At 52.2% G+C, this 14,726-nt stretch overlaps 1 protein-coding gene across 1 annotated transcript; it reads right to left on the reverse strand.

Moving 5' to 3' along the window:
- Positions 1-12,311: 12,311 nt before the first annotated feature.
- Positions 12,312-14,477, reverse strand: LOC148108567 (uncharacterized). The gene is made up of 3 exons (XM_087869679.1): positions 14,282-14,477; positions 13,060-13,251; positions 12,312-12,871 (listed from the first exon to the last, which is right to left on the reverse strand). Exons 1-3 carry the CDS (start codon positions 14,475-14,477, stop codon positions 12,312-12,314), a joined length of 948 nt encoding a protein of 315 aa, XP_087725805.1.
- Between the last annotated feature and the right edge of the window lie 249 nt (positions 14,478-14,726).

A 14,726-nucleotide genomic window follows, 5' to 3' on the forward strand; every position in this document is an offset into this window, starting at 1 on the left:
AACATGAATAAAAAGAGAATGAGCTATTCTCAGTGGCTTCAGTCCCAGTAAAAAAGGCAAGGGGAAAGAGGCCTACTGCAAAAACCCATGGCAGTATGAGCTCCTGCGTGAAGCCCAGGCCCAGAGGAAGGTGAAATGGACATTATAGACTCTGGGGAACCCTAGGACTCAGCGGTGCGTGCTGGCCTTGGGACTGACCCTAGGGAAGAAAGCCAGATGGAAGCAAAGGTTTCCAATTTGCAAGGAAAGGCAGAACAAGGAGGAACTCTGGGTTCAGGAAGAGCTTTTAGACTAGAACTCCTGTTCTCTCCAAGGCTCCCTCCTACCCAGATCAAAGGAGAGGGACAAGTGTCCCATCACGCAGCCATCAAGCAGCCTCTGAGGGCCAGAGGTGTCCTAGTGGAGCAGGGGCAATGGAAACCATGAGAGAGGCCACCACTCAGATTCAATGCTCAGTCTATCTGTCGGATCTAGTCTATTCCACAACCCTCAGCGAGCTTCTGCCCCAAGCCAAGATGCTCAAGCGTGGACCAGGGAAACCAGGTTCCTCGGGCCCCTTTCCCAACTGGGCCAGGCTTGGCTTTGGGTAATGGTTTTTCCATCCAGTTAGGTAGAAATTCATCCTCGTTTCCTGTGCATAGGAGGATCTCCAAAGGCAGCGTTTGCTCGCTCTTCGTCAAAATCTCCTAGCCCTGATATTGGCATCCTTTGAAGAGGATGGTCTCTTTCCCATGAGCAAAAGTTTTTGCTGTTTCTTAATTTATGTATTTCTTCTAACAGCTGAGTGCTGTCTTCTGTCTCTGCTCTGTTCAGGGTCTAAGTTTCGGGTCGCCCAGACTGTGGCTCAGAGAACAAAAGAGGTGAACTTCGGCTCTTCCTGAGGGTCTGCTATGGCTTCTCAGAGGTGACTGGGGGTGCGGAGAGAAAGCAGCAGAGGTGGTGCCCTTCTGCACGCATCTAGGGTACTTCATTGCACCTGCTCTGAGGCATAATTCATTTAACGTTTCACTTTTTTTCTTATATAAGAACAAGTAAAAATACTATGTAACCTTCAGAAGCTTCTCTCTGCGAGAGCGTAAAACTCCATCCAAAGACACAGATAAACCAGACTTTGTCCTGCCCCCTCACCACCCTTCATTTGGTACAGCTGTGAAGGTGTGTGTGTGCCCAGAGTACCAAGGGCAGACACAACCGGACATCCCTCTTCAGCTTTCAAGATGGGTAAGGAGCAAGTAGATTTCCATCTCACACAATTTGGAGGAGTTGGGGGTGACTGGGCCTGCTTTCTCAATGGTAGGAGACAACAGGATCCCCGGATGAGGAACAGTGGGCAGCTACCCCCACGAGCCCTGACCGTTCTGCTGGAGGCCTGCCACCTGCAGTGTGTGCCCTCCCTCCTCTTCTGGTTCTCTTAGTCCAAAAAGGACCAGAAACACCAGCTCTGTGGTGTGAGGTGGGGAGCAGACAGAGAGGCTGCTGTAGTGGCTCCTCCCCACCTGGCCAACAGGTGTCTCTTACTCAGGGGTACCTTTAAGGTTCCAGAATACCCTGTCCTCTCCCCGCCCTCGAGAGGGCTATGATACCCGGGTGAGGGCCACAGGGTGTGACTATGTGGGGAGCGACCTGGGCCAGCTGGCATGAACTTCCCAGGCCTGGGGTGGGAGGGTAAGGGAAGACCCTTTACTCCTCTTCCTCTCCCTGACAAGCGGGAAAGAGTGGGGGGAGCAGGAAAAGGTCTTCTGAGCGGAAACCGAGAGGAGCACATGACATTTACAGCTTTACAAGGAATCTCAGCGTACCCACAAGGAGTGCAGGTTACTTCCCAGCACATCTGTGGGACTTACTTCCAAGCTGGGAACACGCACTATGCTTCCACATGCCCCCCCCTTCTCCTGCCAACCCCGCCCCCAGAAGGAACAGTGTCTGCTGCCACAGGGAGGAGGAGATGGGTGCGCACTGAGCAGGGTGGGGGTGGGGAGGAAGGCCGAGGTGGGCTCCAGGCTGACCCACCCAGGTCCTAGCATCAGGCCAGGTGCTGTGTAGCTGTGTAGGTATCTGCCAGGTCTGTGCTTTAACTCTGAACTTGACAATGAGCAAGGAGGTCTCCCGCTGAGTGCGTACCTTGGGGAAAGCCCCCCCCCCCCAAGCAGGCTTTTCACATTGGCTGGCTTGAGGGCATGACTGCAGATGGAGGCATCAGTTAGCACTCACTGGTGGGAATGTTCCCTTTGCGGCCACACAGAGTGCCTTGGGAAATTGAGGCAGAGAGTGAGGAAATGGTTTGGGTGGCAAAGTCACCTGCTGGTGAATGACAAGGATGCTGTGGAGTGCAGGGCTCCCTCTCGCAAAGTGCACGGGGCCCTGTGTTTGAGCATTAAGACCATGCCTACGGGGGTGTTTTCAGGCTGGACTAGCCCTCTCTGGTGAGTGTCCTTGTCCTCCTTACACTGTTCTCGTTGACATCATGCAGAATCCTGTCCCTGGTGCGAACAGTTGTCCTCCAGGGTGGGGGAGTCCTCTGTGCTCCTCCTGTGCCCATCTGTGTGAGATTTACAAACAGGAGAGGTCATGGGTATTTGTTATGCTTTTGGTTTAACTTTGAACTTGACAATGAGGTCTCCCCACTGAGCGCAGTACCTTGAGGAAGGGAAGCATCTTCCCATGGAGGCTCTCCGCATTAGCTAGTTTGATGGCATCGCAGGTCAGAAGGATCCACCAGCCATCCCTGGGGAAAATGTCCTGCTTGCAGCCACACACAGCACCTTGGGAAAAATGAGGACAGTGACGAAAAATTTTGGGTAGCATGCGTGGTAAGAGAGGAAGGAGGAGGGGGATGGAATGATCAGTCCATGAAGAGCATCGGCATGCCCAGGAATCACAATCTCGCACACGCGCACACGCATGTGTGCACGCACTCCTCCATGGTGTATCTCCTTGAGAAGGACATGACACCATCTCTGAAGAGTTCCCATTTGGGGTTTGTTTTTAAGCCCAAGAAAAACGTGTGCCTATGTGTCCAGTTTAGGCATCGCCTTCTCTGGGGAAGGGGGGGGGTCGGTGCCTGCCTGCCTTCTAACCCCACTTGGTGACAACGGGCAGGCTCTCATCGGTATGCAGAGTGCCCCCAGTGGGGCTGAGCTGCCCCTCTGTGATCTTTGTACATTCGCTTGGAATCAGGTGCATTGGCCGTAGCTGCGTCCTGCTTCTTGCCTAACCAGTAGATGGGTTTGGGGGGCTCATGTTGAATCCCTACTCAGCCCCATGATGCATCAGTGCTTTTCAGCCCTCCTCCTACAGACACCTCATTCCTTAGATTTTCTTTCTAAGATTTTGGCTAGCCTCTTGTTCCTCCCCGAGGACAGGGACTTTTTCCCACCGAGTGAGATCTGAGTTAGGTGAAATAAAGACAAGCCCTGTGAATGGGGCCTTTCCAGGGAGCTGAACAATAGGTCAAACAGTGACAATTCTCCTTAGATGGGCCTTTGGTGGTGGTGGGGGGTTCCAAAACCATTTGTCTTCTCCTGTGGCTGCTAGGCTGCTGGTTTTCACAGTGACTTTGGTGGTGAGCCTGCTGATTTTCAAGCCACTGGGGAACCAGGGGGAGATCAGAATAGGGCAAGTTCAAATGCCACCAAGCTCACTGTTCTTACTGATATTCAGGCTTTTTGCTTGAATAAACATCCCTTTGGCATGCCTGATCATTTTTTGTTGAAAGCCAGGCATGCTGTATTGGGTGATGTGAACTGAGGTAAATAGGCCTTCTGTGTGAGGGCTTAACGTTAATCTGGCTAGGAGTTGAGCTGTTTGTAATGTTTTCTGTCACTCTAGCTTCCAGAAACTTCCAATGCCTCTAGTGTCCTTGTTGTGGTCATCTCCTTGTGACTTTGGGCCTCCACAAATACTCCTCCTTCCTTTGTGTCCTGTGGCTCTTTCAGCTGTCGTTTGCTCATACACGGGATGCCCTGGGCTATGGTGTTACTTTGTGGGGAGGGGAGCATTCTGTAATCTTACGATGAAATCTCAGTCTTATAATGGGCCTGTTTCTAGAGCCAGTGACTGTCACACGTGTTTGTGCGGTGTTATAGCTTTCTTCCCCCCACCTTATTTGTGTAATAACATTCAACACGAATGTAGAACGTTACTAAGAAATCACGTCCCACCTGAAATACTGTAGAGAAAATAGAAGCAAAATACTTTCCTTATTTTTGTTTGCACAACAAACTTCCTTGTTGAAGAAATGGGTCAGATGATAGGGTATGTTCACACTAAGGATACTGTCATAGCAATAGAAGACTTACTGACTTTATTGAAATGAAAGAGAAACTTGGATATAGTCCAACTCGTGACCAGCTATGTGATAAGGAACAAGGATGGCGGGGGGACACAAGGCTTGTAAAATCTGCTATGGTCCCCCCAAAAGTGATTACACCACATGGCTTTCCCCAGCACTGGAGGTGTCCCCAGCTCATTCAAATGAAAGGTCCCGAGATTTGTATATTTCACCCCGATCACAGTTAAGTTTCCCTTTCTCTGAATTTGGATCGGGATCTCTCCCCAGAAATAACCCGGAAGAGGGACATCAGTACACCACGTGATTCTTTCGAGCCTCCAAACGCCTCAGTGAATGGATACGTGTGTGAAATAAAATGTCTCTCTAAAATGTTATCTGAGACAGTCAAGAATACAACGATAGGGGGCGCCTGGGTGGCACAGCGGTTAAGCGTCTGCCTTAGGCTCAGGGCGTGATCCCGGTGTTATGGAATCGAGCCCCACATCAGGCTCCTCCGCTATGAGCCTGCTTCTTCCTCTCCCACTCCACCTGCTTGTGTTCCCTCTCTCGCTGGCTGTCTCTACCTCTGTCAAATAAATAAATAAAATCTTTAAAAAAAAAAAAAAAAGAATACAACGATGGGGGAAGTCCCCGAAACCGACGGCCCTGGGCTCAGCGTTTCAGGGAACAGTCTGGGGAGACGTCCGTCCAGCCGGGCTCCCCCGCGGCAGTCAGGGAAACTGAGGAAAGGCAGCTCTTAACTATTTGCGCAGCCCCGGCGGGTCTCGCAGCCTGGGCGGCGGCCCCACCCGCAGCGGGACCTGCGGCAAACCAAGCCCGGCTTCCCGCCCGTGAAAGTGTCGCCGGGACCCAGGACGCGGCGTTTGACGCCAGTTGGTCCCGGCGCGACTCGGACGCCCTCTGCTGGCGGTTGGTGAGCAGCGAAAGACGCGTTGCGCTCGCGGTTGAGCGGCGGCCGCGCGCTTCCTCGCGGCCATCTCGCGGAATCCCGGAACTCTCGAGCCCCCCCCCAACCCCCCCCCCCCCCCCCCCCCGCCGAGGGACTCACGGGATGCTCTGCTCCCGATTTGCCTGTTCTTCTTCCTGGGACATGCCTTGGAGCCATGGCTTGGAAAGCAAGAAAACCTTCATGCTTTTGAGATATCTGGAAAGGACCTCTTCTAAGTCATGCCGCAATGTTTCGTAAGAAAGAGGGGATCCCCAAATCTGGAGACACAGGCACCTGTTTCCACCATTGGAACAGTTTTCAACCTGCTGGACAGACTACAGTGCTACTTGCCTAAGACCCTTCTGGATAATTTACTCTCCAGCTTTGATCACCATCAGGAACAACGGGAGCAGAAGATGAAAGTAGGGGCGCCTGGGTGGCTCAGTTAGTGAAGTGTCTGCCTTCGGCTGGGGTCATGATCTCAGGGTCCTGGGATTGAGCCCCTCATAGGGCTCCCTGCTCAGCAGGGAATCTGCTTCTCCCTGTCCCTCTGCATCGCCCCCCTTCCCCCTGGCTCGTGCTCTCTCTCTCTCTCTCTCAAATAAATAAAATGAAGAAGAAGGAGGAGGAGGAGGGGGAGGAGGAGGAGGAGGAAGAGGAAGAAGAAGAAGAAGAAAGTAGAAAATCTTCAGGTTTGTACCTGTTTGGAATAGTCCAGAGGAATTCCCAAGAACTCAGTAGCTCTCTGAAGCAGAAGTAATACAGCCAGCGTGCTTTGGAGAAATAATACAGCCAGCGTGCTTTGGAGCTTGTCACATGACTTAGTATGGTGTCTAATGTATGGTTTTCCAACTCAATAAAGACGAGCTGCTATGATGTATAAAGAACTAAACCGTGAATAGATGCGGAAATATATGGAGATAGTATAGTAAAAACAGGCACATGAATGGCTAATAAACATTTCAGCCCATGAAGAATCTAAGGGAATGCAAATTAAAATGAGAGATCCTTTTTAAAGGTCAATAAAGCAAAGACTAAAAAGAATCTTGAGTGTAGCAGAAGAGTAAGATGAATTGTCATTCCTATATGTCAAAACCTCCAAAAGGTCCCCCAAATAGCCAAAATAATAGTAAATAATAGAAATATTCTCTCTCTCTCTCTCTCTCTTTTTTTTTTTTTGGCTCCCAGCTCTACTTCCAGCTGCTGCTGAGCCATGACTGGGTGTTAGTGGTACAGGAAGAAAGATCCCAGCACCAGGCTGTGCAGATTGTTCTATGCGAGGTTGGGTTGCTTGGGGCCCAGGAGTGGGATTTGTGGCCCATTTCTAGCCCAACGTTTCAGAACCATAAGCATGTTCTTGAGAGGAAGGAAGTGCAGAGTGGGCTTCTGGCTCATACTGGCATGGGAATGAGCAGGTTTGCCATATCTAGGAAGTTCTCAACACCCAGGTTTTGATTTTTTACACTTATGCTTGGGTAAGATGATTACACAAGACACTTTATAGCTTTATATACACAAGACATTTCCCTTGGGACATCTTTTGTCCCCCTCCCCCAATTTCCAAATCATCTGCATAAATAGCTTCCTTTCTCTTTCAAGTCTTGTTCCCCTTGGAACAGACCTCAAGCCCCTTAAGAAACCAGGGAGAACACCCAGGAAATGAGACCATGAAAAGAACCTTGGTGTTTGGCCAATTGGTCTTTGGCCAACCAACAACAGAATAACTACGACCTGATATAACCTGCCTCAGCTGGATGGAACGAACTAAATCTCTAATTTGAAAAAAAAAAGTAATAGCTACAAAAATTGAAGGACACGATAGTCAGCATAGGAAGTATACCGACCACCTGAGGACCACCTCACAACCAGGTACAGAAATCAGACCTGCATTTCTATCGGGGGTCTGAATCTCTTTCCCTACCAAGCATTTCTACTCCCCACAAGAAGGTGATTGGATCATTTTATCATCACTTGCTCTGGAATCTTCCGTCCTTCAGAGTTTTGGTTTACTCTGTGTCCACAGCATTGGGTCTCATCACCGTTGCTATGATAGCAATGTTGCTTTCACGCACCCATGTCACACGGGCACCAGAAACACAGAAAAAAAAAATGCTTGGCCATTTTCCTTAAAGGGCAGTTTTATGGGAGCATCTGGGGTTGTTGTTTTCATAGGCTCTACATAGAGCATTGCCAAGCAGAAAAATGACTGTCTAAACTGCGCTAATATGACAGACAAAGAACTATCTTTGCCAAATGCCTCCAGTGTAGGACGTCCACTCCTGTTTGGTATCGTAGGACCACGTGAGATGAGTCCTCAGGAGACAGTGCCTTTGTCTTCTGTATTCTACCGGCTAGGTGAGCGTAGTCAGAGTGTGGTCAGAACAGCAGTGTCGGCATTATCTGGGAATGTGTTAAAAATGCACACATTGCGGGGCGTCTAGGTGGCTCAGGTTATGATCTCAGGTCCGGGGACTGGCCCCACGTTGGGATCCCTGCTTAGTGGGGAGTCTACTTCTCCCTCTCCTTCTGGTCCTCCTCTCCTCTCATTCTCTCTCTCTCTCTCTCTCTCTCTCTCTCTCAAATAAATAAAATCTTGAAAAAAAATTTTTTTAATGCACACATGGGGCTCCAGCCCAGACCTACTGTGTCAGATCACCAGGGGTGGGGCCAGGCTCTGTGTTTCAACAAGCCCCCAGGTGACTCTGATGCAGGTTCAAGTTTAAGAGGCAGTGAAGGAGGATATTCAGGTGGAGGCAGGGGAGGGACTTCATTTACAGCAGGTGCTAAGGATCCTGCGTCAAAGCTCTAGAGTGAGCCATGTTCATTTCTCACTCAATTTCAACATAAAATAATTCTTGCGGGGCCCCTGGGTGGCTCAGTCAGTTGAGCAGTGGAAGGTTGGACATCTGACTCTTGATCTCAGCTCCGATCTTTTTTTTTTTTTTTTTTCTTTTTTGGGTCAGCTCAGGTCTTGATCTCAGTGTCCTAAGTTCAAACCTTGCTTTGGGCTCCACGCTGGGCATGGATTCTACTTTTAAAAGAATTGTAATTCTTGGATGTGTATGCCACACTGATCAGGAACCACCCTCACCACCCCACTTGCTTTTCCCATCTACCCCAGACCACGACCAGATCCAGGAGCTGATTCCTCACCCACACCCCACTCTGTCTTTGGGCCTTCTCTCTCCTCGCCTGACACCATACTCTCTCGGGATGGAACTGCTCACAAAATTTCCCCATCTCAGGCTTCCCAGTCAAGAGGGCCAGACGGGGGGCCAGATGGCCCGGAGAGGCCCTCTAAGATTGCTGCAGGCCCTCAGAGCTCCCCCTGCTGGAGAGCAGCGCACAGGGCAAGAATCCATCCCGGGTTCCAGAAAGCCAGACCCCAGGAGATCCTTAGCAGGAGAGGAGCAAAGAGGAAGGGCAGGATTGGGGACCTTGCCCAGGACAGCAGACACCCACGGAATCTGGGGAACAGGGTGTCCCTGGACCTGTCACAAGCTCCACAAGCAGCATATTCAAAATACAGGGAGGTGTTTGTTCTGGGGCCTCACCACGGGAAAGCAGGAGATGGTCTGGAAGTTGCAGGTCACAGAGCCGGGAGTGCAGCCCAGACCCACCAGAAATGAGAAGTGGTTCTAGGACAAGCTGGATGTTCACACTGTGAAGAACAAGTCAGTCCATGATCAGATCTACATCGCAAAACTCTGCTTGTTTGTGCTGCAGAAGCAATGGGAAAAGTCCACGCATTTGGTGCTCACAGCACCAACATACACAAAGTCTGTGTAACTACCAGGCTCTGTCCTCCCCTAGACAGGAACAGGGCCTGAAATCCCCTTTCTCCCCAAGAACGCGGTCTCGGGGTTGGAAGGCCCAAACGGCAAGGGGAAGGTGCAAGACAGAGTCACGACTGTAGGAACTGTGGGGCCCCAGGGTCATCACCTGTATTTGAGGTAACCACCTCCCACTCCTCAGGGGTCTCCTGCCTCCCAGAGAAGCATCTCTGTGCCCAGGCCCGGGAATCAGCAGAAACTCATGGGGATGATACAAAGCCCCGGTTTGCCAGCAGTTCTACCCAAAAGCAAAATAAAAACAAGATAGGTGTTTCTTTTGGCTTCTTCATCCTCCAAAAAGGAGGACAAAAAGGACCTAATCCAAACCAAGATGTGACAGGGTATGTGCAGAGCCCCAGACCACTAGTCATCAGAGCTGTCCCTGGGGGCAATGGGTCAAGGACAGCAGAGCCTAGGCCACCCTAGCGTTGCTCGCTGGTTTGGGAATGTTTTCATCATCAGCCTGAAATCATTCCCCCACCTGCATCCGTCCAGAAGTGCAATCTCTAGAAACAACGTCTGCATACTTGTAACAAACCCTGTTTCTCTCATGTTAGCAGTCCCCTAAGGCAGCGTCCCTGTTTATCATTAGTGAGGATTCTTAGCAATACTTCTTTTCCTCTGATAGCCGAGTATTGTCCGGGCTGGTTTGGGAGTATTCAGGGTGTCCCAGGACTGGGAGTTCAGGGCATGGAAGTGTCTCCTCCAACTTCTTCTGAGGACTCAGATAGGCTGCTCACATGACGGGGGTTACTGGGGGATAGTAGCCTTCCACATCACCCCATTTTGAGGCTTTTCATTGCTCTTGCTCAAAGGTACAATGACTTAAATTGTTCATTTCATTCTTAATACATTTCTATAGGAACAAATGAAAACACTACCTAATCTTCAGAAGCTTCTCTTTGTGAGAGTATAAGACTCCACCCAAAGCCATAGGGAAACCAGAATTTGCACTACTCCCCCACCATCTTTGACTTCATAGAGCTGTGAAGGGTTGTGTTTGTCCAGATTGCAGAGGGTGGACAGAACCAGACGTCCCCTTTCAGCGATCAAGATGTGTAAGAGAAAATCTTACACTGGAATCAGTTTTGTAAAAAATGTAAGGATCAGTGTGTGGGTTGTATATTGTGACAGTTTATATATGTTAAGATATTGTCTTAATGATTAAAAAAATCGTAGTATCAAAGAAATGGCTGGAAATTGTCTCCACTTTTGATACATTCTATTTTTTCCTTTGCTATTGGCTGACCGTACCAAATATACAGCTTTAGGTCCCCCAGTTTCTTTTTTTTTTTAAAGATTTTATTTATTTATTTGACAGAGATAGAGACAGCCAGTGAGAGAGGGAACACAAGCAGGGGAGTGGGAGAGGAAGAAGCAGGCTCATAGCTGAGGAGCCTGATGTGGGGCTCGATCCCGGAACTCCAGGATCACGCCCTGAGCCGAAGGCAGACGCTTTTAACCGCTGTGCCACCCAGGCGCCCCAGGTCCCCCAGTTTCTAATTCTGTCTCTTATATTAGGCTGTATTTTGTTCTTGACCATGTAAAATTCCCTACAACAGTCTCTAGGAAATGTCCTATAAACCGATCTTCTGTAAGGCTGTACCAGGACAGGAAAAAGAACTGAGCGGTCCGACATATCAGTGTTCTTTCCTTCATTCAACACTTCAATTCTCAGTAAGTACTTACCACACATCTGTTGTATTCCAGGAACTATGATAGGCATTGTGGCTGCAATGGTGAGAAAGAACTTAAACACAGCTCCTACCTTCAGGGAGCTAAGGATCCAGGGGAGGAGACCACTATTCTTCAAATAAGCACACAATGAAAAGTTAAAATGATAACTATGAAAAATGTTTCTAGGAAATGCACAGAGTGCCAGGAGGGCTCATAATCTCCCCTCAGCAGTTTTGAAACTGTCCCCGAAGAAAGGACATTTCACTCGATAGCTGAAAGATGAACAAGGGTGGACCCAGACAGCGTTTCAGATGGAAGGAATTGCATGAGCAAAGGTCAGGGCACCTCCCAGCCCTCACCTTCCCCCAGAAGAACATGGAACCTTCCTGGTCTGCTCTGACAGCCCCCCAGGGGTCTGCAGGGACCACTGTTCCTCCACCTTTTCTAGGGGCCTCACCCTTCTCCTTTCTCTTCAAGGGACAGGTTTCCCTTGCAGGAAATGCCTCCATATTTTCTGTGTCAAGGACCCAGACTCTCCAAGTCCTCAGCGCCAGAGCTCTTGCCCTGTAGCCCATCCCACATCACCCACGTACATCACTCCCTTTTGCTCAGAGTAAGAGACGGAGAAGAATCAAGGAGCGGTGTGCCACGCAGGTAGGACCCTTTCTGACTATGCGGGTAAATGAAGCATGTGACTTGTAAAGCTCTGTGTGTCCAAAGGAATTCCTTCAAACAACAGTTGGTGTTGGGCGGTGTAAGGATTGCACAGTGGCAAGCTAGAAATACCCCATGTCCTGATGGGAGTGCTGGTTCCACGGGTGTGTAATACACCTGTGAACGGCCTAGTGATGGGTGCACTGACACCACTATGCGTTCTAGGATTACGAATAAAATCTCTTTGATGTTCGTACAATGAAGCCCTGAAATAGGAAAACCAAAGATGAATGAAAGACTCAGGAGACTGACAGAACGCACAATCACAGCAGCCAAGGTTGGAAGCAGTAGTGCATTTATTGCAACATACGTACACGTGGTAAGCCATAAGGAAGCGGACGCGTGGTGTCAACTTCAGCAGCAGACACCCTGCGAAACCCCTCACATAGCCAGTTGCTCGTTTGTCATAACATGAGCCCGGTTAGAGGTAAGCTTCTAAGCATTCGTCCTGAACAAACCCAATCTCCAGCAGCCCCTCCTCCCCCCAAAAGGGACAAGTGTATTTTATTTTTCACCTAAAAAAGGGAAACACCGAGGGATGAGAAGGCACAAATCCCGTCACTCCAGCGATCTGAGGCCACCAGAGGCACAGAAGGGTTTTGCTCCCAAGGCTCATCTTCGCGGGCTGTCTTCCGGACACCTGGCCCGTGTCCCCCAGCTGGGGACCCGGTGGCAGCGGAGCTGTGGTCCGACTGAAAACCGTTTGGCGGACGGGCGGGTCTGGGCCAGGCTGGGCGGGAGCTGGTCGCCAGCCGGTCGCGGCGGTGCGCACCTTGCGGCCTCGGACGCCTGCCCCGGACGGGGGCGCGCGGATCGGACGGGCTCCGGGCAGAACCGAGCGGCGGGGAGGCGAGCGCGCCGAGCGCCCCTAAGGCCCGGGCTGCGCGGCGAGCAGGGCGTGGAGCCGGGCGGCCGCCCAGTGCAGGGTCGCGCCCGCGTGCGCCAGCTGCCACGAGAGCCAGGCGCGCTGCGACGCCGACGGCTGCGTGCGGCGGGTGGGCACAGGCAGGAAGGCGCCCCCCGGAGCCCGCAGCTCGTCCAGGGCCACTTCCAGCGCGCCCATCCGCTGCCAGAGCCTGGTGGTGACGGCCGCCAGGGGATCGCGCGCCTCTGGCCCCGGGTGGCGGCGGCGGCGTTTTGGGGACGCGGGACGGGCCTCGCGGCTGTCCGGGCGGCGTCCGCGGCCGCGGGTCCTCACTGGATCACTCCATCCGGGCCGGGTCCTCCTGCCCTTGAGGGGCCACGGAGAGTGGGCAGCACCTGCGCGGGAGACAGAAGGAGAGGGCTTTCGGTGAGTGCCCAAGGCCCAGGGCGGGGATTCCTTGCCAAGGTCACCACCGCCCCTTCCGGGTCTGGAATGCCCCGCCCCCATGACCACCCGGCCCACTACGACCCAGCACGCCCCACTCTGGTGGCCCCTTCCAGGATCTGGTGGGAACCAGTGCTCAGTCTTGCAAGCCTTCCTCTGGGCCCCACTGTGCTTTGGGGAGCATCTCGCCAGCGGCACTGTCTGTCTCCTCCCCCGGGGCGCCTGGTTTGCGCGCCACGCCCCTGCCCCCAACACAAACATACAAGCTCCATCCCCACCCCTGCAGAGGCCCAGCCCAGACACCTACCTCTTCTGCCAGGACCTCCTTCTCTAGCGCAGTCAGGCTGGTCCTCTCTTCTCCCTTGGGCTGGAGATGGCCCTCCTCTGCCCTTCTCCTCCCACTGTCCGTTTTCCTTGTGGTGATTGTCAAGGGAGCCATCGGGGCTTCTCCATCGCTTGTGCCTGGAGCCCTTGGCCACCTGGCTCTGCCTGGTGATCGCTGTGGGTGGAAAGGAGAGGAGTGAGTGGTCTGTGACCCATCTCTGCAGTCTGGAGTCCAGTGGACTAGAGAAGGCTCCCAGTCTGACCCTGGTCCCTAATGGCCCCACCCCCAAAGGAGCGATTCCTCCAGCTGCCAACAGCAAGCTCTCCAGGGCCCAGCCTTTTCCCTCACTGTCTGTGTGCCTGAGCTGCCTGGCACTCATGCCCCAGCAACCCTACCCTCCAGTCCAGACCCCAAGGATCGCTCAGCCGGCAGAGCCCATGACCACAAGGAATCCGACCTTCGCCTTGGGTTTCCCTCACCACTTTCAGCAGTGGAAGGGTCAAATCTTCCCGGTGTGAAAATCAGTAAGGGGAAAACTCATTTACAATGGGGTCGGGAAGGGCTCCCTTGCTGAGTGTGGAGACTGCTTCAGATTCTCTCCCTCCCTCTCTGCCCCTCCCCCACTCCTGCACAACATGTGAGCGCGCACCTGTGTGCATTCTCCCCCCCCTCTCAAAAATAAAAGTAAGAGATGAAATAAAATTATAACAAAATAAAATTAAATGGGGTCGGGAAGCCAGCAGGGGATGTTCTCACACCACAGCACGGGAGGTCAGTCAGGAAAAATCACCAAACACAAACCCCGGGAGGCAAAGATGTGCACTGATTGCCTCTCCTACAAGAAATGGGTTAGGCCAGCAACTCAGCCCACGAGAAACCCTCGTCACCCTGAACCCGATTTTTCGCCCTGAACTTTCCTTCAAAACAGGCCCACCCAACTTCCTCCTTCTTCTCCATCAGGGCACATTCCTGTCCTCCGTGTGTCAGACTGGCCTATGGTTCTGCCAGGGCTTACAGTCCTGAAGTACAAGCCGCGCTATTTCCCCAGAAACCCATTTTTTTGCTGCGAAAAGGACTGACTTCTATTTTTGAGGTTAACGGGGGCCTGCTCTTTTGCCCAGCCCAGCCCAATCTCTTGTGTCTCCCAGACCCTCACAACCATCATGCCAGACCCATCTCCCCAAAAGAGCAGCTGGACCCCTACCTCCTGTGCTCTGCGCGCCCTCTCCAGTCTCCCCGATGCCGTCCTTCCTCTGGCTTTCACAGGAACATGGATCTCTTCCATTCTCTGCAAAGGACAGCTTTGCCTTGGAGCGCATCCCTTTGTAATTTCTGTGGGAGTGACCTCGGCTCCCCAGGGGCTCCTGGCCTGGCCTCCTGCCGCTTGTAGCCACTTCCATGTCAGCCAGGTCTCCTGCCCGAGCCACACGTCTGGACGCCTGAGGACCGGAAAGGCCACTGACCAGGCCGGCAGAGGGCAGGGCTTTTATCTGGTCCCCGGGCCGCCCAGCCCCTCCTCCTACCCAGTCAGGGCAGGACCACACCCAAGGCAGGGGAAGCCAGGGGAGTACACGAGGCGGTCCTTGGGCTCTTAGTCCTTAAGCCCCTTGGTGGCAGGTTTCTGAGCCATCTTCCTGCAGCAGTTTGCA

The sequence above is a fragment of the Ursus americanus genome, chromosome 18, assembly GCF_024610735.1.
Source record: "Ursus americanus isolate L20-20 chromosome 18, mUrsAme1.1.p, whole genome shotgun sequence".
Taxonomy (NCBI): Eukaryota; Metazoa; Chordata; class Mammalia; order Carnivora; family Ursidae; genus Ursus; species Ursus americanus.